The sequence below is a fragment of the Chiloscyllium punctatum genome, chromosome 3, assembly GCF_047496795.1.
Source record: "Chiloscyllium punctatum isolate Juve2018m chromosome 3, sChiPun1.3, whole genome shotgun sequence".
Classification (NCBI taxonomy): Eukaryota; Metazoa; Chordata; class Chondrichthyes; order Orectolobiformes; family Hemiscylliidae; genus Chiloscyllium; species Chiloscyllium punctatum.
In genome coordinates, this window is record NC_092741.1 from 56,685,742 (window position 1) to 56,713,115 (window position 27,374).

A 27,374-nucleotide genomic window follows, 5' to 3' on the forward strand; every position below is an offset into this window, starting at 1 on the left:
TAGCAGTGATAACTACTGTGCCAACTTAGAAGATTGTGGTGGGGGGGGGGTGAAGCAGTGAATGGGGGAAGCCAATTGATAGGGTAAAGGAGAGCAGGAGGTAGGCCTCATTCCTGATGAAGGGCTTATGCCCAAAACGACGATTCTCCTGCTCCTCGGATGCTGCCTGACCAGCTGTGCTTTTCCAGCACCACACTCTCAACGCTGATCTACAGTCCTCATTTTCTGTGAGAGCAGGAGGAGCCAGAGGACCAAGAGGAGAGCCAGAAACTGGAAATCCTGGGCTAATATCTGATGATTACAGGATCGAGGATAAGGGGGTCCATTCTAAAAGTTACAGCAGGACCACTCAGTGTGCAATTAGGTTTCTGCAAAGGATGGTAGAAACTTGGGATTTACCAAATCTGCAGACACCAGCTGATAACTTTAAAACATGATCCAATCTGAACGATGGATTTTGCAGCTACAGATGCAAAAGGATACAAGAGTAAGGGTAGTAAATGGAGTGGTGGCACAGATTACCCTTAACGGCAGAATAAGTCTGAGCACTAAATGGCCTTTCTCTCTATCCATATTCCTGCAGTCTCCACGATAGCAATCTATTGACTTTTCAAGATAAATAACATTTTCATTAGCAAACAGTGTTTTGCGCTCTCTTTTGTCGGTATGTAAGCACTGACATTGTGCTGGACAGTATGAGGACAGTACTTGAGCTGCCAACATTATACTACAATATAATGGTGACATACTCTGCACTGCCAAAGACACTCAGCACACAAACTTTACAAGATTTAGGTGAAGTAGATTTTTTTATCATTCATTAACTTGTAGCTCAAAATCCAGGCTGAAGGCAATAAGGTGCTAGTCAGAGGTCGTTTTCTCCTCCTAATGTAAAACATGTATTTTATCACTATCTCATGTCATACAAGTCACCTCAATGTACAAAATGACCCCATTACTGGGTTCCAAAAATCAGGTTTGTGTATATAGTTGAGTTAACCTTCCTCACCATAACATAATTTATTCATATTAGTCATTGACCTCAATGTTTCATCCCACAAATGGAACTTGATAGTGATAGCTAAACACGGCAACATCCTTAAACAGTTCTGTTGCTCTCTGCGCTAGATATTACATGCCACCACCAGATGCGTTTTGCGCAAGGTAATAGAGAGAGGATGCACCAGCTGTGAGCTCACCCCATGATGTGGAAAGTGGGTGGTGGGTTGGCACAGACAACCTGTTTTATTACTATATGTTTGAAATGGTGGGAAGGAAGGCAGGTTGCTGTGATCGCTGGCATCTCTAGAGAGGATATTAATCCCCTTCCTTCCTGCCCACTTATAGCACTGACACTAGCTCCCTACATACCTCTGCCACGGTAGCCCCTACTTGCCCAAAGCCTCAAGACGCACCATCCTCTGTAATCCCTGTGCCCTTCTTCCTGGGACTGGCTCCGGTCCCAGCAGTGCCCATTACCAAGCTCTGGCATTGCCAGGGCTACTGGAGCTGCTGGACAATCAGCATCTCCAGAGAATGAGACATCCTCCAATGAAGAGCTGAAATCTCATTCGGAACCCAGTCAGCCACCCACTCCAACTTACAGCTGTGGGGTAGGCTTCTACTTAGTGATTCAGCTGGCCACCAACACTTCCTTCGGGGTTGAGGGGGAATAACCTAATTTCCAGCCCTTTTACATTGATGTACTGAAGAGCCATTGTGTTTGTGGCAGCCAAAAGTAAATGGGAAGGTTATTAAGGAAATCAAATTATCTCAGCTTAATGAAAGCCTACAGAAGTTCACTAATCTCCACTGCATCGTGATGCATATCTCAGTGAAAGTAAAATGCATTATGAAAACATTCCCTCAGTATCTTAAAGTGACATTATAGGTTTGAACCTGCCTAGCTTTCAATGGAAAGGTTATTAAGTTCCTCAAAAATAGAGCAGCATGTGCTACTGAAAGATGATACATGCATACAGAATGCAATTTTAAAATCTTACTCAAATACTGTTAATAATATCACCTGTCCAAAATAGCAGGGCTCATTCACTAACCGCAGACAAATAGAGATCAATTACCAAGATGCTGCAATTGGTCCTTTCCTCGAAATAGTGCCTATCCCTCATTGCTATGTAATGTGGCTAGTCGGTCGAATTCTGATGAATGACTGTACTGAAGACTGGAAAAACCATGCAGTTAATGAGCACAAAAAACAGGGACAGATAATCTGTTGAATAATTTAAACAGTTCCAATTGAGGGAAAAAAAAATGTTTAATAACAAGGTGTAGTTCTGCACATCAACTGATAAGGGTTTGACACAGGACGATGAATATTAGCTATTCATGCATAAGCTTTAGTGATCTCATTAGGGAAATCTTGGCATTCACTGCCAGGATCCCCGCCCACCAGGAACAAAAAAGTTGGAAAATTAGTCCTTGTGCGTCGGTTTATTTTCTCTTCTCAGGAAACCATTAATTTCCTCCCAGATGACCACCCAAAGGGTTGTCTCCATGCATATGTTAGGACAATGATTGTTGGCAGGTTATTCATTAGGAAGAGCAGCAGAGTTGCAAGCAATCCTCTTCTCATCCAACATGCATAAACTTTCCCGGGTCTTTAAATAGCAAAGAGGACCAAGATTCTGGTCGACTTCACTTCCTAATGAACACGACCAAACCAGCCCTGATGATCCAACCAACTCAGTACAGACTGGAATTCAAAGTTGGTCTTCCTGAATAGCAGAACACAAAATAACTTGCTTAGCCACTTCTGCAACATCCTCCGCACTAACATAACAGAACCCTAGAGATAAGACAAAAATGCACCATTCCAACACTCAAAACACATGCAGTGAAGTTTCACTGACTCCATGATTTCATTCAGTAAATGGGCCTCGTGTCTCAAAAAAAATGGAGCCTACCCCCTGAGGAAAAAAGAACTTAATGCAGTAAAATCTGCAAAGGAATTAATTAGTATATTTTTGGGATAGCTTCTGAGAATAATAGCAGGCTAAACTATACCTGGGATTGTGTAATGTGATAGGATTAATTAGTGGTCTTTTTTTAACACCATATGCATGCACTATGCACTGTTTAAACTAGCACTTAGAAGACAGAGGAGACCAGGGAGGGAGGTAGAAAGCAAGGTAGAAACTACTGGCCAGTCAGCTTAACATCCAGCTGGAGGAAAAACATTAGAAGATATTTTTAAGTAAAAGAAAACATTTATAGCAGGGCATTTGGTTGGTTCAAGGCAATCAGGCAGCGTGAACACAGTTTTCTGAAAGGGAAATCATGTTTGACCATATTATTGGAGTTCATTGAGGTGATAAAACATGCTTTGGATAAAGGGAACCAGTAGATGTATCATTCCTTAGATTTGTATCACAGGTAGACAGGGTGATTAAGAAGGTATTTAGTACACATGGCTTCATTGCCTAGGCCATTGTGTGTAGGAGTTGGGACATCATGTTGAGGTTAGACAGGACATTGATGAGGAGAAAGTGAGGACTGCAGATGCTGGAGATCAGAGCTGAAAAATGTGTTGCTGGAAAAGCGCAGCAGGTCAGGCAGCATCCAAGGAGCACGAGAATTGACATTTCGGGCACAAGCCCTACCTCAGGAATGAGGAGGGTGTGCCAAGCAGGCTAAGATAAAAGGCAGGGAGGACAGACTTGGGGGAGTTGGGAATGTGATAGTTGGAAGGAGTTTAAGGTGAGGGTGATAGGCCGGAGAGGGGGTGGGGGCGGAGAGGTCAGGAAGAAGATTGCAGGTCAAGAAGGCGGTGCAGAGTCCGAGGGTTGGGACTGAGATAAGGTGGGGGGAGGGGAAATGAGGAAGCTGGAGAAATCTGCATTCATCCCTTGTGGTTGGAGGGTTCCTAGGCACAAGATGAGGTGCTCTTCCTCCAGGCGTCGTGACGCAATGGTCTGGCGATGGAGGAGGCTAAGGACCTACATGTCCTTGGCGGAGTGGGAGGGGGAGTTAAAGTGTTCAGCCACAGGTTGGTTGGGTTGGTTGGTGCGGGTGTCCTAGAGGTATTCTCTGAAACATTCCGCAAGTAGGCAGCCTGTCTCCCCAGTGTGAGGCCACTTTTGGAGTACTGTATCCGGTTCTGATTGCCCGGCTATCGGAAGGATATGATTAAATTGGACAGGGTTCAGAAAAGATTTACCAAGACGTTGCAGGGACTGGACGGTTTGAGTTATAAGAGAGGCTGGATAGGCCGGGACTCCTTTCACTGGAGTGTAGGAGGTTGAGGGGTGACCTTATATGGATTTGTAAAATCATGAGGGGCATAGGTAAAGTGAGTAGCAAAGGTCTTTACCCTCGGATGGGTGAGGTCAAAACTAGGGGGCATATTTTTAAGGTGAGAGGCAAAAGATTTAAAAGGGGAGCAACCTTTTCATACAAAGGGTGATTTGTATGTAGAATGAACTGCCAGAGGAAGTGGTAGATGCAGGTACAGTTTAATATTTAAAAGGAATGAATAGCAAAGGTTTAGGGCCAAACACAGGCAGGTAGGATGAGTTTAGTTTGGGAATTTTGGTCGGCATGGACGAGTTGGACTGAGGGGTCTGTTTCTGTGCTGTACAGCTTTACGACTCTATGTCACCCACACTAAGGAAGAGGGCAGACACGTTTCATGCCCATTGCACGTTTGCAGTTTGGATGGAGTTGGGAAGCAACACCAAGTTGAATGAGAGGCAGGCTCAGCCTCACAGTCTGGGTGCATCATCCCCACCCCTCAAAAAAAAACCCATGTCCCTTTCTGCCTTGCAATCCCTGTCAAATCCTTGATCTTCACCATCCCAATCCCTCTTACCAAACAGAAAGTGGGTGGAGAAACTCAGCTGCATCCGTGGAAAGAGCAACAAGGTTAATGTCTCTGTTCTGAAGAAGTCATATCAGATTGAAAACTTTCTGTTCTTGTTTTGGATTTCCAGCGTGTGCAGTATTTATATGATTGTTTATTTAACTGTTAATTTCCCCACCTCAGCCCCTGAGCACCGGCATACAACTTAGTTTTGACAAACATTGTGATACACTATCACCCAAACAAATGCAGGATGGTGATGACCCCTCCCTCTCTCAGTTCCCCTTCTAACCTGTGTTCTACTGTCTCCCACCTTTATATCCCCTCACAATTATTATCCCCTCCTCATCCAAACATGGTACCTCCAATCACAAGTGACTTCCCCAACTTAGCTAACATAGCAGTGGCCCCTAATAACCCAGCAGACCCCTGACTGATTTACCACTAATCCCCAGACAGGTTGAACTCGACCTGCAGGACAGACCTTGGCACACATTCCCTCCACCGCAGTGATATGAAACCTGACCCTGGGAGCCCTAAGTGACAATGTTCAGCCCCTGTTTTGATGCCTTTGACTGAAGAAACTTGTAAACTTGACCAAATCCATCCCCCTTAGTCATTAAGACAAAACCATTTGGTTGCAGCACATTCAGTATGTTTGCCATACAAGCTGCTAGTACAATCTGTAATTGTGACACTGATGTAGCACGGTGCTATACGAGATGTCCGCTGCTTTGAGTGATCAATGCTGTTACGTTGTGTGTCTTTGTATCTGAGAGCCTGTTAGTGCTGAATGAGGTGGCAAGGCAAGGCATGGCAGCGATTCTGTGGACATTCACATAGGCATTGAGCGAGTGAGCGCTAAGAGAACAAGCTAAGAATCCTGAGATGAACGCTGCTCCATTCCAGTAATTGGATGCTTGTTTTGACATGAAACTGGCCTGGCAGCAGCATTACAACATAATATGCTGACGCACTCCAAGGGTGCAGATCTGAACTGGTGTTCTACACGAGTCGGAATTGTGCCATAATCATGTGGTGAGGCTGGTAAGTGTCTGATGCCAACCTCCATGGACAAAGGCTGAATGTGGTCACTGCCCATGGAGTGTGCTCCAAGATGTGCCGGACTGCTGGTCAAGATGGAAGTCCAGAGGAGCCAGCAGTGAGCTGGAGATGCTCTATATTCCACATCACAATCTGTCGCCGTCACATTTCTCACTACCACATCACAGGACAGCAAACTAGCATAAATGGGGCAAGATTGTTAATAATGGGATGTAAATGCACCCCAACAGGCCTCCGCCACTCTCAAACAAGATTCTTGTCTTGCTGTTCAAACCTTAGGTGGAAATCGGACTTTTTGATTTTCTCAACATCTAGAAGAATCACATTTTTCAGATCTTGCTGTATCTTCGCAACCGACTCAGCACTGTTCACATCATTCAGGGACTGAACAAGTACAGCCTCTTGTTTCAAAACTTAACACAACTTCATCACAATCCATCAGTTTTCTTAAAGAAGTATCATAGCATTAAGTCTTGCTATGCAATGGTTTCAAGTTTAATCAGTGTGGAAAAGACAAGGGAACCAAACTCATAAGGTGAGAAGAAAGAATGAGAGATCCAGTCCCTGCAAACCAAGACAGAGAAGCAAGCACAATGAGGGACCAAGATACTGGACACACTCAAGAGCAGTTTATGTGACTGACTAGAGGAATAATAGAGGAGTAGTGGCACACACAAACATAAGTGGTTCTAGGGCATGATTAATAATTATCAGAAAGGAGAAAGACAGACAGGTGAGATAGGAGCTGTGCAATAATATCCTTATTCTGCATTAGGGCTTTTTGTTTTACATTTTTGCACAAGGCTCCTCAAAGATAACTTATTAAGATTCTAGAACAGGAAGCCTGAATAGCTTGACTTTAACTGAAAAACAAGTCTCAACGTATTTCACAATGGAAGTGGACAGTGAGCCAAGAGGACAGAGGTGATGGGCTTGAAGAGTTGCTGCAGGGTCAAAAGGGCATACAAATGCATGACTCTGAGTTCTACAGATGTAGGTATTAAAAGCAATATTAGCAAATTTGCTGATGACACGAAGCTGGGTGGCAGGGTGAAATGTGAGGAGGATGTTAGGAGAATACAGGGTGACCTGGACAGGCTAGGTGAGTGGACGGATGCATGGCAGATGCAGTTTAATGTGGATATAAATATGTGGTTATCCACTTTGGTGGCAAGAACAGGAAGGTAGATTACTACCTAAATGGAATCAATTTAGGTAAAGGGGCAGTACAACGAGATCCAGGTGTTCTTGTACATCAGTCAATGAAGGTAAGCATGCAGGTACAGCAGGCAGTGAAGAAAGCTAATAGCATGCTGGCCTTCATAACAAGAGGAATTGAGTATAGAAGCAAAGAGGTTCTTCTGCAGCTGTACAGGCCCCTGGTGAGACCACACCTGGAGTACTGTGTGCAGTTCTGGTCTCCAAATTTGAGGAAAGACATTCTGGCTATTGAGGGAGTGCAGCATAGGTTCACGAGGTCAATTCCCGGAATGGCAGGACTATCTTACGCTGAAAGATTAGAGCCACTGGGCTTGTATACGCTTGAGTTTAGAAGGCTGAGAGGGGATCTGACTGAGACATATAAGATTATGAAAGGATTGGACACTCTGGAGGCAGGAAACATGTTTCCACTGATGGGTGAGTCCCGAACCAGAGGACACAGTTTAAAAATAAGGGGTAGGCCACTTAGAACAGAGTTGAGGAAAAACTTCTTCACCCAGAGACTGGTGGGTGTGTGGAATGCTCTGCCCCAGAAAGCTGTGGAGGCAAAGTCTCTGGATACTTTCAAGAAAGAGTTGGACAGAGCTCTTAAGGATAGTGGAATCAAGGGTTATGGAGATAAGGCAGGAACAGGATACTGATTAAGGATGATCAGTCATGATCATATTGAATGGTGGTGCTGGCTCAAAGGGCAGAATGGCCTACTCCTGCACCTATTGTCTATTCTCTATGTGCCACAAAATGCATATACCTGACACTGACAGTCCATGCAGCCAGTACTTGACCAGCTTTGAAATACAACCTGTTAGAGTGTCTTCCCTGAAACCCCTAGGGATATCACCTTGGTACTTTATGCAGCTCAGTCTTTAGGGCTCTAGACCGTTCCCTAGTAACAGGATTTAGAATTGGAGTAACAGTCCAACAGCATGTGGAAATTTAGAGAACCAGTTGGGCAGTATAACAGATATGTGGAAATTAATACCATACTTATGGTTGATCTCACAAAGAGCTAGAGGTAGTCACTAAAGAGGAGAAAGAGAAAAACCCATGATCCAGTTCAGAGTGATAGTGCAGGAGGGAGGTGGTGGGTGAAAGTAAGTAGTAAATATGATCAAGTGAGTCAACATCTTAAAGAAAGGTCTAGAAAGACCAAAGTGGATAAGGCATCAGAGTTCATTGAGATGGAGAGCAACAATCACAGGATCACAGAATCCCCACAGTGTACAAGCAGACCATTCAGCCCATCAAGTCCACACAACCCACCAAAGAACATCTCAGCCAAGCCCACCCTGCATTTCCCATGGTGAAACCTACCTTGCACATCCCTGGATGCTATAGGCAATTTAGCTTGACTAATCCACCTTACCAGCACATCTATAGACTGTGGGAGGAAACTGGAGCACCTGGAGGAAACCCATGCAGACACGAGAGATTGTGCATACTCCTCACAGACAGTTGCCTGAGGCTGGAATTGAACCCGGGTCCCAGGTCCTGATCGACTGCAGTGCTAACCACTGAGCCATCATGATAGACTCTTGTGAGAACTTTTGGAAGGTGCTATGTAGCTATCAAAAAGCTATTCTGGAATTAGTTAGCAACTTGATTTAATCTTCACTGCTGCCACAACAGGTACAAATGCAAATACCTGGCTGAATTTCTTCATAAAATGTGAAAAATAAGTTGTCTTTTAAATGGCTTCTGCACACTTGAAAAGCAAATTAATTACAAATGTGACTAATCATTCTCCAGGCATCTGACATAATGTCAACAGAAAAAAAGCATTCAGCTCTACGTGCTTATTAAAGACTTATTTGTCAAAAATATTCCAGTCAGTGACCTTAAACAAATGAAATAACTTTGCTGATAAGCAAAATGAATATTGCTGTACACCCAAAAATAATGGATTCAAAATCAAGAATAAAGACATCAGCATTATGGTATTTCAGTTCTGGGACAACACATGTGAACAAACGCTGAGGTCACAATTCAGGTATAACAATTAGCTTTACAATTTGAGGAAAATATTGATTGCACATTGTATTTTTTCTTTCAAGATCAGTTTTCAGATTAGCAATAAAATCTTGCATTTCCACAGCATCTTTAAGGCAGCAAAATATCTCAAAGCAACTTACAAAAGGGTTATCAGACAAAATTCGACTCCATGTCAAAGGTTTTATGATCACTACCACTCTGCCATAGTTCTGACCCAAGAAACATATACATGAGAACTTTTGATTTCATTGGATTTTTTAAAATCTCAATTCAATCAAAATTCAAGCACATAACCAGAAGTCCTGTGAATAAATATGGGCAATGATTTGTAGCCATGGACTACAAACAAGATAGACATACATAATTCTGAAATACTTCAACCCACCTTTGGAGAAAGCTCACTAGAATATGAATAATATAGGGGGAGGGAATAAAGGTAATACTAGGATCTTGCTTTTGCCTCATTGCATTTACCCAAGGCACTATTGTGGGTTTTGATTATATTTTCAAACCTTTCCGTTTGCACTGGACTGGCATTGCTTTCACTAATAGAGCAAGCGTTGGAAGATTCCAGGTGAAATAAAAAGATAAGAAAATACCTTGTTTGAGAAAAACACATTATATTATAAGACAGCTAACCTAATGTACACCTGATGGTTCTTGGGCCACTGTTTTATTGATCCACTTTCTCCATATCTTAGCCTAAATAAGTGCTACACTCTCGATTCGTGCAGGACACTCTCCAGCAATGACCAGCATACAGCCAGGAGTTGAAACTCTGGCTAATTTTTTATCCTGTCTACACGTTTGGGATGTTAAGGCCAGTCAGATCAAATTTGCTTTACCTATGCTTTCTGCAAAAGTTGTCATGTTTTGATAATCTTTGATTCATGGTTTTTAAACAAAATCACTCCAATTGAGAACAGCTATTGTAAAAGAATCGACAAAGAGTTAAAACGGCAATTGGTGTAACAAAGGGACAATATTTGCTGCTGCATTATCACCACCAAGAGCCAATGGAATGATTTACTGCATCTACTAATGTAATATGTGAAGAGAAAGGTCATTATTCATACATGGGTAATTAAGTCAAATTATAGATTTACAAAAAAAATTGGTATCAAAGTGGGTAGTTTGATATTTCACTCTCCATTAAATAGATATAGGAAACTGTAACTCTGTCCTTTATGGTATCTTGATTACCCTTCTAAGAGTTTTATGATAGATTTTGGGAAAATAAACAAAAAAACAGCTTTTGTTAAAGTACCAGAAACACAGAAAAAAATTACTCTTGCCTTAAATAATCCTTTAATTTCTCTATAGCCTGCTATGTAAGGAGCATCAAAGTACTTTTGGTTCTTGTGGTGAGGAACAAAACAGATTTGTGTAGTGATTCATATTTTCCTCAGCTGCATAATAAACTTAATTTGAAGCTGTAATATTACATTTGGAACTTAGCAGGGGAAACAGAATTAAAATCAATTTTGATGTAAAATGATACGATATTTAAGCAGGCATGTAGAATATCATTACTGAGTACTTACAGATGGCATTGTCAAATAACACCGGATTAATGATTTCAAAGGTGCGAACATAAGCATAATCTAATTTTTAAACAAGGCATGGGAGCAAAATCAGTAAGCATAATCTTATAAATCCCACAAACTTAAGTTGTAAAACAATTCTGTACTTTGGTTTTGTGAACAAGATTGCACGATCAATGCTGTGATTTAGTTGTAAAACTGGAACCAGATTTTCAGACTGAGTTTCACACTTGTATTCACAGATTACATAAGAGAACATTAAAACAGATAAACGAAGAGCACTCTTGACGGTACACTGAGTAAATCGACTGCTCGAGTGATACTGTGTCATTAAAGACAAACCTTTTGTTGGCATGTACATCAGCGTGGCATGTTTCCTTGCAACTTCCTCTTTGTCTTTTCCATAATGATGTTTCCTTTTTCTTCATGGTTATTAAAGCAATAGTGGATCTTGCCCAGCCATTAACTTCTCCACGTGTGAACACAGAGTTCCCAATGTTCATTCCAGGGCCAGGGGCACAGGCAGACCAGCTCTGCACACCCAGCCTTTAACAGGGGCTGCCCACGCTTCCCAGCTTCAATCTGGGAAGGGTTGGGAGTTGGGTCAGTTGACCCAGGAAAAGTTGAGGCTCTCGAGGTTAGCTGGGTGGAAAGCACTGTTTTCCAAGTTTCAAAACAGAGATTAAATGAGAAGCATCCCTCCTATTGTCACCCCTCCACTCCCCATTCCCCAAACATGCCCATCTTGCCAACCTTTGCTCCTGCATTCAATCTTATAGCACTTCATGACCCTTATGCCAAGCTAAACCTCTGTTCCTACACCACATGGCACATCATGCCCCTGTACCAATCTATATCCTTCTATAAATGAACAAAGAACAGAATAGGCCATTCAGCCCATAAATGCTGAACTGACAAAGATTAATCTTCCACCATCCTTTTTGGAAGAACATTTCAAAGACCAAAGACTTTCTGTGAGAAAGAAATCTAATTTATTTTTTGTTTTAAATGGGCAACATCAAGTCCTTAAACAATGAATCATAACTCTCATCCTCACCACATCAATAGCTTTCTGGATATTAACCACTTTAATCAAATGCCTCATATTTTTCTAAATTCCAGCTGACAGGAACCACTCTGAGATCATACCTTCTGATCATAGACTCTCCCACAAGGGGATAATGTAATGATTATAATAGAACATAGAACAGTACAGCACAGAACAGGTCCTTCAGCCCACGATGTTGTGCCAAACACTGATCCTCATGTATGCACCCTCAAATTTCTGTGACCATATGCATGTCCAGCAATCTCTTAAATGTCCCCAATGACCTCGCTTCCACAGCTGCTGCTGGCAATGCATTCCTCGCTCTCACAACTCTCTGTGTAAAGAACCCGCCTCTGACATCCCTCTATACTTTCCTCAAACCAGCTTAAAACTATGACCCCTCGTGTTAGTCATTTCTGCCCTGGGAAATTGTCTCTGGCTATTGACTCTATCAATGCCTCTCATTATCTTGAGTACCTCAATTAGGTCCCCTCTCCTCCTCCTTTTCTCCAATGAAAAAAGTCCGAGCTCTGTCAACCTCTCTTCATAAGATAAGCCCTCCAGTCCAGGCAGCATCCTGGTAAACTTCCTCTGAACCCTCTCCAAAGCATCCACATCTTTCCTATAATAGGGCGACCAGAATTGGACGCAGTATTCCAAGTGCGGTCTAACCAAAGTTTTATAGAGCTGCAACAAGATCTCATGACTCTTAAACTCAATCCCCCTGTTAATGAAGGCCAAAACACCATATGCTTTCTTAACCAGCCTGTCCACTTGGGTGGCCATTTTAAGGGATCTATGTACCTGCACACCAAGATCCCTCTGTTCCTCCACACTGCCAAGAATCCTATCCTTAATCCTGTACTCAGCTTTCAAATTCGACCTTCCAAAATGCATCACCTTGCATTTATCCAGGTTGAACTCCATCTGCTACCTCTCAGCTCATCTCTGCATCCTGTCAATGTCCCGCTGCAGCCTACAATAGCCCTCTATACTGTCAACGACACCTCCAACCTTTGTGTCGTCTGCAAACTTGCTGACCCATCCTTTAATCACCTCATTCAAGTCATTAATAAAAATTACAAACAGTAGAGGCCCAAGGACAGAGCCCTGTGGAACACCACTCACCACAGACTTCCAGGCAGAATATTTTCCTTCTACTACCACTCGCTTTCTTCTGTTGGCCAGCCAATTCTGTATCCAGACAGCTAAGTTCCCCTGTATCCCATTCCTCCTGACCTTCTGAATGAGCCTACCATGGGGAACCTTATCAAATGCCTTGCTGAAGTCAAATACACCACATCCACAGCTTGACCCTCATCAACTTTTCTAGTCACATCCTCAAAGAACTCGATAAGATTTGTGAGGCATGACCTGCCCCTCACAAAGCCGTGTTGACTGCATTTAATCAAGCCATGCTCTTCCAGATGGTCATAAATCCTATCCCTCAGAATCCTTTCTAACACCTTGCAGACAACAGACGTGAGACTTACTGGTCTGTAATTGCCGGGGATTTCCCTATTTCCTTTCTTGAAGAGAGGAATTACATTTGCCTCTCTCCAGTCCTCAGGTGCGACTCCAGTGGAGAGCGAGGATGAAAAGATCTTCGCAAGTGGCAAAGCAATTGCACTTCTCGTTTCCCAAAGCAGCCGAGGGCAAATCTGGTCCGGGCCTGGCGACTTGTCAATCTTAATGTTTGACAAAACTTTCAGCACATCAGCTTCCTCTATCTCTATCCATTCCAGCATGCACACCTGCTCTTCAAAGGTTTCATTCACTACAAACTTTGTTTCTTTCGTAAAGACAGAAGCAAAAAACTCACTTAGGGCTTCCCCTACCTCCTCAGACTCCACACACAAAGTCCCTATGCTATCCTTGATCGGCCCTACTCTTTCTTTGACCATTCTCTTATTCCTCACATAAGTGTAAATGAGGTCAGCCAGGTGTGAATTTGGTCCAATCAGGGAGCCCTGGCTGACAGATATAAACAGGAGCGCCATGGGTGCTGGGGAAAAAATAAGCAGTTAGGCGGTAGTGTGGGGGTAAGGAAAAAAAAAGAAAAAAAAATAAACAAACAGAAGGGTGACCTTTTAAAAAAAAACAACAAAAAAAAATAAACAGGAGCGTCAGAGGTTCAGTTCACTCTGAGAACTGGCTCCGAGGCAGCTGATTCAGTGCCAAGAACTCTCCATGTGTAAAATGAGGGTGACTTGGTGTTGGCATATTGGCCTCTGTGGAGTTATTTCAGGAACAATCTTTCAGCATCTACCCTGTCGAGTCACCTAAGAATCATGTATGTTTCAATAAATCTCTCACTTTCCTGTATTCCAACAAGTACAGATCAAATTTACTCAACTCGTCCTCACAAGATAGTCCCTCCATACCTGGTATTATCTTAGTGAATCTTCTCTGGATTGTCTCCAATGCCAAAATACCTTTCCTCAGATAGTGGGTCCAAAACTGTTCACAGCATGCCAAATGTAGTCTGACCCATGCAGTGTACAGTTCTTGAAAAACATCCTTACATTTATATTCCATTCTCTTTGAAATAAAGGTCAACATTCTATTTGCCTTCCATTTACCCATTGAACCTGGATGCTAGTTGTTTATGATTCATGGACAAGGACTCCCAAATCCTTCTGTTTCATAGCTTTCTACAGTCTTTTCTCCAATAAATAATATTCAGCTCCTCTGTTTTTCCTGCCAAAGTGAATAATATCACATTTTCCCACATAATATCCCATCTGTCAACTTCCTGCTCACCCAGTTATTCTTTTTACATCACTATGGAAACTCTGTGTTATCGTCACTTCCTAACTGCTTACTGTAGTAGCACATAAACCTTTTGTGGTTCATGCAATAGGACACTCAGATCCTTTTGCATCTTAAAGCTCTGCAATTTCTCTCACCATTTAGAGCACAGACCATAGAACAGTATGGCTCAGGAACAGGCCCTTTGGCCCACCATGCCTGTGCTGACCATGATGCCATTTTAAACTAATCCCATTTGCCTGCACATAGTCCATATCCCTCTATTCCCTGTTTGTTTCATGTGTCTGCCTAAATGCCTCTTAAACTAATTGCCATCGTATCTGCTCCTACCACCTTCCCTGGCATGCTCCACGTACCTAACATCATCTATGTAAAATAACCTACCTTGCACATCTTTTTTAAGTAATGCTTCTTTTTAATTCTGCCCATCAAATTCACTATTTCACATCTTCCCACATTATACTCTATTTCCAAGATCTTTACCCATTCACTTAACCTACCTATACCTTTTTGTAGCCACTCTTATCTCTATGCTACCCTATGTTTGTCTTCCTATCCACAAGGGCCAATTGACTCATCTCTCGAGGACCCTCATCCCCCATAAACCCCGAGTCACTCCTTAATAGCTCCTTTACCAACTCAGTGTCAAATCACAGCCACCACCCACCACATTTTGCCTTTCCGTTTCGATGTCAATGCATCCACTGACAGAATTCAAAAGGCATGCTGAAAGTAAAATCAAGTTACATCTCTTGATGATGTCACTATTGTAACAAAATAAGGCTTCAATGATGCTAATCCATCCAATACATTGCTTCAATCAATCCCTTATGAAAACAAACATTCCACTTAGGTGCTGCAACCTTTAAGCCAATAAACATTCCCATTCAATAAACAGTTGGAGCTATCCACAAACAGGCAGCTCAAAGCATCCACTCTGAAGTACTGCATTTTCTTTAAAACTGCAAGCATCTTTGGATAATTCCTTGATAACTTTGACAGTCCTGATGAGTTTGCATTTCTAGAAGAGGAGAAATAGAAAACATTTCCCTAGCTCTCACTCCACACGCTTTCACCCAACACATTGCCCAGGCTGCATCTATTCCACCTAATACCTTCTACATATTTCTATAGCCCCCCATTTCCCCTCTGCTATCCTATGCCACCTTACCCATTGCCATGACCTCTTATATACATATGTTAATTTAATGCCTACTTTCACCCACCACCCTTTTCCTCTTCAGTTACCGTACAAACTCATTTGACTATCTACAAGTAACTATACACATAGGAGAAAATTTATAACTCCTATTTCATGAAGTTCTATATTATAATTCAGGAAAAAACACATTTTCACATTCATTTTCAAGCATCAATCCTTGTGGCACTCCACTGGTCACAGGCCTCCAGTCTGAAAAACAACCCTCTACTTTTGAGCTAGTTCTGTATCCAAACGGCTAGTTTTCCCAGTATTCCATGAGATCAAACCTTGCTAACCAGTCTCCCTGGTTAGGAATTTTGTCAAATGCCTTACTGAAATCCATATAGATCACATCTACCACTCTGCCCTCATCAATCCTCTTTGTTACTTCTTCAAAAAACTCAATCAAGTTTGTGAGACATGGCTTCCCATGCACAAAGCCATGTTGACTATCCCTAATCAGTCCTTGCCTTTCAAAATACACATAAATCCTGTCCCTCAGGATTCCCTCCAACAATTTGCCCATCACCAACATCAGGCTGACTGTTCTATAGTTCCCTGGCTTGTCCTTACCACCCTTCTTAAACAGTGGCATCATGTTAGTGTCCAGCCTTCCAGCACCTCACCTGTGACTATCGATAATACAAATATCTCAGCAAGAGGTATCTTGACAAACTGGACAGTTCCATTGGGTTTATGCACTTTTTACACAATCCTCTCTAAAGTTAAGCCCCAAAGTACACCTAATTAGCAACACCACCCACCCCCCACTGCCCCGCAGGGGTCCCTGATGCCTACCACCCAAAGGGTAAGTGACACCCTTGCCAACACCCTCATCTCCCAATAATAATCCCTCTTTTCCCATTCCCAAGGTCGTGACCACAGGGATACGCTGTCTATCTAAACATAAACACATGAATAACAGGCCTGTGTTTACTTGACGTAATCTGCACACTGTAGATTCCCAAACACCAGCAACTCCTAACTCAGCTTTCACAGAAGATAGATGGTTATTTAATTTGACAGCTACCTCCAGAAACTCCTAGTGTGAACTACGGTCTGCCCCTGCGAGAAGAAGAGATGGGAAGAACTGGGATCCTCCTTCTTCTGCCATTTTCACCACAACAGAGATGCTGGTGTTGCTGGCCAAGCAGATTACCTGGCAGCTCTAAAGGATGGGAGTTTCTCCCATCAAGAGAATGAACTTCCTTGCTCTGTAACAATCTAACCTGCCCACAGTATATTATAGCTACAGGGCAGGCTTCTGTCACAAGCCACTAACGATCCTCCTGGGCATTTAGCTGTAAGTCATCTTATTAAATTCTGCCCAATTCAAAAAAATCTAAAGCTCATGTTAAAAGAAACTACATATATATATGTATTATACACACATGTATAGTTAAAAAAGAGTAGATACCCATTCTGTTATTCTGACACAGAACAACATCACCTTTTCAGGAATTCACTAACCCAGCAAGAATTTGACGATGAAACATTATGTGTTTTCAAGGAGGAGGCAGATTCAGTTCTTGTGGCCAAAGGGATCCAGGAACATGGCGGGATGAAGATTTCGGTATTGATCATCAGCCATGATCATCTTGATTAGTGGAGCATTCAAAGAATTTTCCTATTTCTCAGATTCTTTTGTTTTTCTATTTACCTTATGTATGTAATGTCTTCTAGTCACTGGCAATAGAAACAGCTACCACCTTTATACTCATCCTCTAATCTCTACACGTAACTGAAATCCCTCATCTCCAATACCATAAAAGCAGATCTCCTCTGTAGCCTCTCCAAGGCCTTTACATCTTTCAGAAAGAGAGTGATTGACATGATTTCCCTTTCCAGCCTAAGCTGGAGTATTGGGAGAGAAACAAAGGTCCTACAAACAGCAATGAATTAACGACTTTTTATGATGTCACTTGAGTAATAAATATTGATCAGGACAGCAGCTCTTCTGGAGGATGGTGAAAAGAAAAATGCACAATATCAGAGGAGTATGTGGAGAAACTTCCAATTGATACAAAGAAAAAATTGCACAAGGGTTTAAAATGACTGATCATTCAGACAGTATATCTTGATGCTGATGCCAACATCAGATGTTGACCTGTGACAACAAAAAGATTTACCATAATGTCTCAAAGTCATTTGAAAGACTGTGGTTGTACGAAAGGGTTAGAATACGATATGTATCACAGCCACATTCAGAAAGGAGTAGTTCAGGCAATTATAGATCAGGGAACCCACATGATAGCAGGGAAGTTGCTGGAGATAACAACAAGGGATAATACTAGCAAACGGTATGGGCTAATAAGTGTCAATTCACATTTGTAAAGAGTAGGTCATGGTCAACTAATCTAATCAAATTCTTACAGGAAATCATGCCATGCGCAGACAAAAGGAATCCAGTGATTTGAACCATCTAGAATTTTAAAAAAGCTCTTGGATCAGTGCCACTTAACAGATTAAAGTATTCATGAAATACAAGGAATTGGATGTCTGCAGAAGGAAGAATGGGAGTAAATGAATGCTCCCAAGATTGGCAACGTACAGTACATTGTTCTGTACTCAAGTGATCTAAGAGACAAACCTTAAAGGGTGAATATGAAAATTTGCTGATGGCATTAATTAGGGGCACAGTAAAACTGACAGGAAGAATAGAGGGTTGTTGACAGAGGCAGTTTAGGGGAGCAGGCAGATTGTGCAAATTCAGGAGAACCAGGTTAATATGTAAAGTAGAACATGGTTCGAAACAGAAAGCAAATTTAAGTACTACCAAAAATAAATTTCACAATGCTTTGAAAGGGCAGAGAGATTTAAGGATACAGATTTGTAACACCAGTTATGAAATTAGAAAAATCAATAAAGAAAGTAATTGGATTGGCACCAGAAAGCGATAATGGGTCTGTACAAAACATTGGTTTGACCACAATGGAGGGTAGCTGTGCCCAATTTTAGGGACCTTGCTACAGAGAATAGAAAGCACAGAAAATAAAGATTATGGAAAAAGCAGAAAAGAAATGTGACAAAATGAGATGACTTGGGTACAATCAACAAGTTGGACTACGTTCACTGCAAGACAGAAGCTATTGACAGGTATGGGATAGTCTGAATGCTCAAATTGAGTCCCTACCCATTTAAAACAGGGGTCAGTGCTAATGTCCTGTCCACCGTGTTCAGTGATCAGTGTAGGCCAAGGACTCTAAGATGGCCAGCAATGTCTCAACCTCTTCAACATTAAACTTACAATCTGTGCAAACATGCCACAATAAATCATTAAAATATGACTTCTCAAGCGCCTGCTGACATGTGTCATTGCAGCACGGTTACATTTTAAACTGAAGTGCTTCAAAACAAGTCATTTTATCCAAACATACCTTGAAAGAGTTCATGTTCTGTAGTGAAGGAGGGAGAGAGGCAGTTGAGGAAGCCAGTATGAGTAACAACTGCAGGCAAGTGTTCACTGGAAGGGTCATGCAGTGTACAGAAATATTCTTCCCCCACTTCTCTTCTACCCTGAAAAGAACGAAAAGCTCCTATTTAAAAGCCAATATTTAGAAATGTCCAAGCAAATATTTCAAAGACTGAACTTCTAATTAAAACCATGATAAATGACTGAGCAAAAGGTAATCACAACCACATAGTCTGCATTTACGTACACACATATATAAATTATGCATCTAACAATTTGCATTAAATAGGTTGGGAATAAATTATAGTTGAATTCAAGTGCACAAATTTATTTCAAGTAAACACTTTCTTATCTAAGTTAAAACAAATTATATGCTTTCCTTTATTGGTCAGAGTATTGAGTACAGGGGTTGGAAGGTCATGCGGCTGTACAGGATATTGATTAGGCCACTGTTGGGATATTGATTAGGCCACTGTTGGAATATTGTGAGCAATTCTGGTCTCCTTCCTATTGGAAAGATGTTGTGAAACTTGAAAGGGGTTTAGAAAAGATTTACAGGGATGTTGCCAGGGTTGGAGGATTTGAGCTATAGGGAGAGGCTGAACAGGCTGTGGCTGTTTTCCCTGGAGTGTTGGAGGCTGAGGGGTGACCTTATAGAGGTTTACAAAATCATTAGGGGTATGGATAGGATAAATAGACAAAGTCTCTTCCCTGGGGTGGGGTAATCCAGAACTAGAGGGTATAGGTTTAGGGTGAGAGAAGAAAGATATAAAAGAGACCTAAGGGGCAACTTTTTCACACAGAGGGTGGTGAGCGTGTGGAATGAGCTGCCAGAGGAAGTGGTGGAGGCTGGTACAATTCCAACATTTAAGAGGCATTTGGATGGGTATATGAATAGGAAGGGTTTGGAGGGATATGGGCCGGGTGCTGAAAGGTGGGACTAGATTGGGTTGGGATATCTGGTCAGCATGGACAGGTTGGACCGAAGGGTCTGTTTCCGTGCTGTACATCTCTATGACTCTACAAGGAATCCAGGTGCAAATCCAGGGCAGCGATTTATTCTTGGGCATTGCAAAAGATCAGTCTGATCAAGTCCATAATTTCACTCATTTGGATGGTGCTAAATTAATTTATAAATGTATGCTGAAAAACTAGAAATAATGTCTCGCTCAATAAAAAAAAATCTCATTAGTGCAGCTGTACACGATTAATGAAACTAATTTGAGTCTCCAGTTAATTTCAATTTCCATTTTTTTCTGGAAAATGAAATCATTGAATCACTGTTTAATGAAGCATAGCAACAACCCTCCACCAACCCTCTCAAAATATTAATTCACACAAGCACAAATGTCACATACACAGATACTGCATTACTCCTTCAGAGACTATATTAGAAATCTGGACACATGAATTCTAACCCTACCATTACACAGAATTCTTTTTTTTCAAAAACTATACACTTAAAAACTACATGAAATCTGCAGTTGTCACCACAAGGCCACAACAGATGATCTTAACACCGATCTAGTTCACAAATCTTCTTTAGATTAGATTAGATTACTTACAGTGTGGAAACAGGCCCTTCGGCCCAACAAGTCCACACCGCCCCGCCGAAGCGCAATCCACCCATACCCCTACATTTACCCCTTAGCTAACACTTTAGTGAAGAAAATTTGTCACTCTTTTATGGTGTGGTCTATATATGACTTCAAGCCCACAGTAACATGACCTCCTAACAGCCCTTTGAAATAACCTAGCAAGCAATGCAATTGTACTCAACTCAGTGATTAGATGCAATTCAGGATTGACGGTGAACAAATCTCCATTCTACGAATGAATATAAAATGTATTGCAGGTTCCAGGACTGAAGAAAGAAGCAGACACAAACAGGAATACAGTTTCTTTGTTCCTCAAAGCACTGCTTTGTTCAGAAACAAAGCAATATTGAAAATAATAAACGACACTTCTCATAGTATTGGACAATTGCAGAAAAGAATATGCGCTCAATAGAATTCTTTTAATTTAGAAAATACTGCCCCGAGGTTCCTTACTGAGGAAAAATTAATTTAAAAAAAGGAAACTGAATTATAGAAGGTGAGTCAAACTCACATCCCCTTCTCCAACTGATTTTCTTGTTCTTTCTTCTTTGCCTGAATCCAATAAAAATGCCAGCAGTAGGTGTGCCCTTTCTTTTCACCCCTGCTTAGGTGAGTCAGTTAAAATAGAGAGAAACCAGGTTATGGTTTTTTTGCTCCAAAACATTTTACGCAATAAGCATTTCAATTAAATGAACATATTGTGCATCAGTTATCAACTGATTTTTGATAACACAACTCCGTTTGCACGTTCTCCCCATGTCTGCATGGGTTTCCTCCGGATGCTCCAGTTTACTCCCACAATCCACAGATGCGCCGATTAGTAAGTTGGCCATGCTAAATTCCCCAGAGTGTACAGGGGTAAATGTAGAGTAATAGGGTAAGGGAATGGGTCTCGGTGGGTTACTCTTCAGAGGGTCAGTGTGGACTTGTTGGTTCAAATGGCCAGTTTCCACGCTGTAGAGATTCTGTGATCCAAACTTTAACTCAGTGACAAGTTTCTTGATACAAATAATAGTATAGAGTATATGGAACAACTTCATTCTTGGATAAAACAAAGAGCTGCAGATGCTGGAAATCTGAAACAAAACTAGAAATTGCTGGAGAATCTCAGTATCTATGGAGCGTAAATGGAGTTAATATTTTGAATCTGGTGACCCTGCTTCATAACTGTTCTGAAGAAGGGTCACTGGACTTGAAATGTTAACTTGGCACTTTATTCACGGGTTTAAAAACTAGATTAGATTAGATTCGCTATAGTGTGGAAACAAGCCCTTCGGCCCAACAAATCCACACCGACCCGCCGAAGAGTAACCCACCCAGACCTATCTCCCTCTGACACTATGGACAATTTAGCATCGCTAATTCACCTACCTGGTACATCTTTGGATTGTGGGAAGAAACTGGGGCACCCGGAGGAAACCCACGCAGACACGGGGAGAATGTGCAAACTCCATACACACAGTCACCCAAGGCTGGAATCGAACCTGGGTCCCTGGCACTGTGAGGCAGCAGTGCTAACCACTGAGCTACCGTTTCGCCCCGAATAAAATGATTCTACGAGGATAGGTATGTTTTAAAACATCCAGGGTGAGGCCAAGAACAGTGGATAATTTTGATCTTCCTGATCGAACATCTGGGCAATCAAAAGCCAGCTGGCAGTCATTGTATATTTTGTAAAGAAAAACCACAAATAATTAACTAACATTAATTAACTTCATTAACAAGATAATGAAGGAGAAACTGTATTGAGGTACACTAGTCCCCAGAACCAGATGGAATCTATCCAGGATTCTATGGGAGGCAAAGCAGGAAATAACTGGCCCTGAACAGATATCTTTGCTTTCTCCATGGCCTCCGGAGAGGTTCCAGTGGACTGGAGAATGACCAATGTCGTTCCTTTATTTAAGAAAGGAAACTGAGATAATTAAGGTAATTACAGGCCAAAGGGACTCATGTCAGTGGTGGGGAAGCTGTTGGAGATATTACTCACAGACAGAATTTATTCACACTGGAAAGCAAATGGACTTGTTAGTCGTAGGCAAAATAGGTTTGTGCAGGGAGAGTCATGTCTTCCCAACTTGATTGAGTTTTTTTTGAGGAGGTGACAAGAATGATGGATGAGGGAAGGACACTGGTTGTGGTCCACATGGACTTGGTAAGGCATTTGATAAGCTACCTGACAGCAGGCTGATACTGAAGATACAGTCTCATGGGATCCAGGGTGAGCTGAAGACAGAGTGCAGCAATAAAAGGGTGCTTTTTGGAATGGAGATCAGTAACCAATAGTGTTCCGCAGGGATCAGTGCTGGGATCTTTGTTGTTTCTAATATAATCTGGATGAAAACATACATGGTCTGATTAGTAAGCTTGTGAATGATACCAAAGAGTTGCAGATAGAGAAGAGGATTGTCAACTATACAGCGGGATATAGATAGATTGGATATTTGGGCAGGGAAATTGCAGATGGAGTTTAATCTGGATAAACATGAGACAAGTCATTTTGAATGTTGAAAATCAGGTGCAAATTATTCAGTAAATGGCAGAATCCTGAGCAGATTTGATATACAGAGGGGTCTGGGCGTACTGGTCCACAGATCCCTGAAAGTGGCAACATAGGGGGATAAAGTGGTAAAGAGGCATACCGCAGTCTTGCCTTCATCAGCCGGGGCATCAAATATAAAAGTTGGCAAGCTATGTTGCAGCTGTACAAAACTTTAGTTCGGCCAGATTTGGAATTCTGCGTGCAGTTCTGGTTGCCACACTACCAGAAGGACATGGATACTTTGGAGAGGGTGTAGGTTTACTGGGCTATTGCCTGAGCTGGAGGGATTTGAATATGAGGAGAGGTTGGATAAACTCAGATTGTTTACACTGGAAAGATGGAGGCTGAGGGGCAACCTGATATAGGTCTACAAAATTATGAAAAGCATAGGTAGGGTGGATAATCAGAGACTTTTCCCCAGGGTGGAAAAGTCAACTACAAGACAGCTAGGGGTTCGAGGTGAGAGGGAGAGTATTTAGGGGAGAAGTGCGGAGGGGATATTTCACCCAGAGGGTGGTGGGTGCCCGGAATGCTCTGCCAGTGGAGGTAGTGAAAGCAGACAATTAGCAACGTATAAGGCATATCTTCATAGACACATGAATGGGAGGCAAAGAGAGGGATCAAAACTAGGTATCGGCAATAAGTAATGGGTTAAGGACTGGGAATCAGCACAGGCTTAATGGGTCGAAGGGCCTGTTCCTGAGCTGTATTGTAATGTATAAATATGATCTATTAAATGACTTAATTTATATTAATCAGTGTGAAGCAGATCCATGTAAATTAAATTTCATCTTTCATGAGAACTTATTAGAAATTTAAATAACCATAGATAAGACACAATGGTACCTAGATTTAATTTTGTTTCTTGTGCATTTTGAAAGGTGACTATTTAAAGCCTCTTCCAATTACATATTCCAACTCTATTTAAAGCTGCAACACACAAGGAATTAGGTGTATTTTAAGACAAGTTGCTTTGGGTCTGATTAGAAAGATAATGTCACCCTACTGTAAAGATTAAATAGATTATTAATTCTTGGAATTTTAAATTAACTTGTTTAATACTTCTATAATCCAACAAAGGACATTAGATTAAACAACTTAGTTTCATTGACAATTCTCACTCAAAAAATGAGCAACTATGATTACTCAATTGCACATTTAACTATTGTTTTAACAGTATAGATGCTTTAAAAAATAGTAAAAAAATGATTACTGCAAAGCTACATTTACAGACACATTAATTTAAATGATTGAAGTAACAGTTAATATTTCAATGATGCTTTTAAATAGAAAACAAATTTTGATGCTCTATTCAATTGACTGCATGTTCAGAATCTCAAAATTTTAACTGATAAAATCAAGGTCTGGATTTGTGAAATGATGATGTTTGTATAAGTTTCCATAATGCAAAGAGATCCAAATTGCAATTTCATTCATTTTTGATTCAATGAATATTTTCATAATACACAGCCATAATATGGACGTAAATTGTTCAAAACTACTGGACACTATTCACTAATGATCCACATTGGATAGTTTAATGTCCTGTTAACACTCACTTACCAGGGTTTAGACTTGAAGAACATGTGTTAGTTTGGGACACCAGAAGTTGGCCATTTCATTTTTTTTTATTCATGTGATATGGGCATTACTGACTAGGTCTGAAGTTATTACCCTTCCATCATGAATCAACCATATTGTGGTAGGTCTGGAGCCACATATTGGAATACTACGTGCAATTCTGGTTTCCTTCCTATCAGAAAGATGGTGTGAAACTTGAAAGGGTTCAGAAAAGATTTACAAGAATGTTGCCAGGGTTGAAGGATTTGAGCTATCGCGAGAGGCTGAATAGGCTGAGGCTGTTTTCCCTGGAGCATCAGAGGCTAAGAGGTGACCTTATAGAGGTTTACAAAATTATGAGGGGCATGGATAGGATAAATAGACAAAGTCTCTTCCCTGGGGTGAGAGAGTCCAGAACTAGAGGGCATAGGTTTAGGATGAGAGGGGAAAGATATAAAAGAGACCTAAGGGGCAACCTTTTCACACAGAGGGTGGTACGTGCATGCAATGAGCTGCCAGAGGATGTGGTGGAGGCTGGTACAATTGCAACATTTAAGAGGCATTTGGATGGGTATATGAATAGGAAGGGTTTGGAGGGATATGGGCCGGGTGCTGGCAGGTGGGACTAGATTGGGTTGGGATATCTGGTCGGCATGGACCGAAGGGTCTGTTTCCATGCTATACATCTCTATGACTCTATGTAAGCCAGACCAGGTAAGGTTCGCAAATTTTCTTCTCTAAAAGACAGGATTGAACCTGATGAAGTTTCACAACAAAGGACAGTAGTTACACGGCCACCAAAATCCACAGATTTTCCTATCAAACACAAATTTCATCATCAGTCATGAAGGGATTCAAACGCATCTGCCCAGAACATTAGCCTAGGTTCTGGATTATTAGACCAGTGACAATACCACTACACCAGTGCCTCCCTTTGGGGAAAAAAAACTATCTCTTAACTTTTTCAAAGCAGCATCTTTCGGGGCAGAGGGGTCAAAATAATGACCAAGTTGTAAGCTCATACATTAGATTGTTGTGACATGGAGTGATTAGATGAGTCTAAGAATTCCAAAGAGGAACAATGGTCAACTTATCAATTACACAGAGGTGTCACTGCTTTGGTGGTTCTTCACATTAAGGGGGAAAAAACTGGATGGCTTAGCATGGAACATATAACAGCACTGGCAAAGATCAAGGTGAAAGTCACTGACTCTGACTCTCAGCTATGGCACAGACAAACTGAAAAAGAGGAGGAATAAGGAACGGAACTTAGATGGAATTAGAGAGAAAATAATGTAAAGTCAATTCAGTGAAGAAAATGAATTGTAATTCATGCCCAACATTTTTGCAAACAATAAATGCTTAAAGCTATGATTGCTAATCTTTTAAAGAGAGGTTGTTCCCATTGTAACTTCCAGCTTTTCTATAACTGGCCAAATGTTGAGAATTAAGTTTTGAGATTCTTTTTTTAAAGATCTAAATATGTATATTCAGGTTCAAACAAAGTGTGAATTGGCCACTGATTTAAGTATATTTTTGTGTCTCAGTCTCATATTTGCCTGATCAGATGCACAAGTAATTAATTACTATTTAAACCCTGCAAACAACAGCTCTACTGGGTGCCAGCTGAACGCAAAATGAGGTTCCCACTCTTCATTTAGCCAAACAGCTTGATTCTGTAACAGCTGAAACATCTGGGGACTTTACAAATACTATTTTGATATCGTCAGATAATCTTAGTAAATAAAATTTGACTAATGGTAGCACTTTGTCATTTTGTTCTTCTGTATCTTAAAAACAAAGAAGTCTCTCTCAGTCAGTGAAATGTTAGAATGACCTCTCCGCAGCGGGACTTGGCATTTTCTTTGAAACAGGGTGCCACAGAATGTGGCCCATTATTAAAAAGTGGAAAAAAATTGAGGGACACAAGCTATGTAAGATGTTTTTATATACTTGTCTGACAATTAACAAGTTCCTTTCACACTCAATACTACAACAACGTTGCAGCTATCAGAGTACAAAGGATACAAGTGTAAAAGAAATACACTATGATATTGCAAAAGTGTAGGTGCCTAGGATTAGAGTAGATAGCTCAAGATCAAAAACAGCAACTGAACAGAGATGAGGAAAATGACCTTTCATAACGCAGTCGCTGTTATTAGAGCCAGCTCACCAAACATGGGTATGAAGAGTAACAATGTTAGAGAGACAGAGAACAGATTCATACAGGACCCTTACCATGGTAACCAATTTCATTTTCATGTTTATTTATTTTTGCTCAACATGATATAGTTAGTTTGATGTTGTTTTTTTTCTTATCAGAGAGAATGTGGGGTATGAACATTGCTAAAAGCAGCCAAACAGTTGAAGCATTTTGTTATGTACTCATCAGGCCCAGGACACCCACGTTTGATGAGCTGACTCTAATAACGGCGACTGCGTTACAAAAGGTCATTTTCCCCATCGCAGTTCAGTGACTGTTTTTGATCTTGAGCTATTTGCTCTAACCCCAGGCACCTACTCTGCTGCAATATCATTGCATATTGTTTTTCAGGATACACTTGTATCCTTTGTACTTTGATAGCTGCAATGTCATTGTA

General features: G+C 41.3%; 1 protein-coding gene across 2 annotated transcripts in view; it reads right to left on the reverse strand.

The window, feature by feature from the left end:
• Nucleotides 1-27,374, reverse strand: part of ube3d (ubiquitin protein ligase E3D) — a 147,310-nt gene that overhangs the window by 29,198 nt on the left and 90,738 nt on the right. Inside the window, exon 9 of one of the 2 annotated variants that reach the window (XM_072553454.1) lies at nucleotides 19,040-19,178. The exons of the other annotated variant lie outside the window; for it this stretch is intronic. Within the exon in view, the coding sequence (XP_072409555.1) occupies nucleotides 19,040-19,178 (139 nt within the window). The remainder of the gene's footprint in view (nucleotides 1-19,039; nucleotides 19,179-27,374) is intronic. 2 annotated transcript variants of the gene reach the window in all.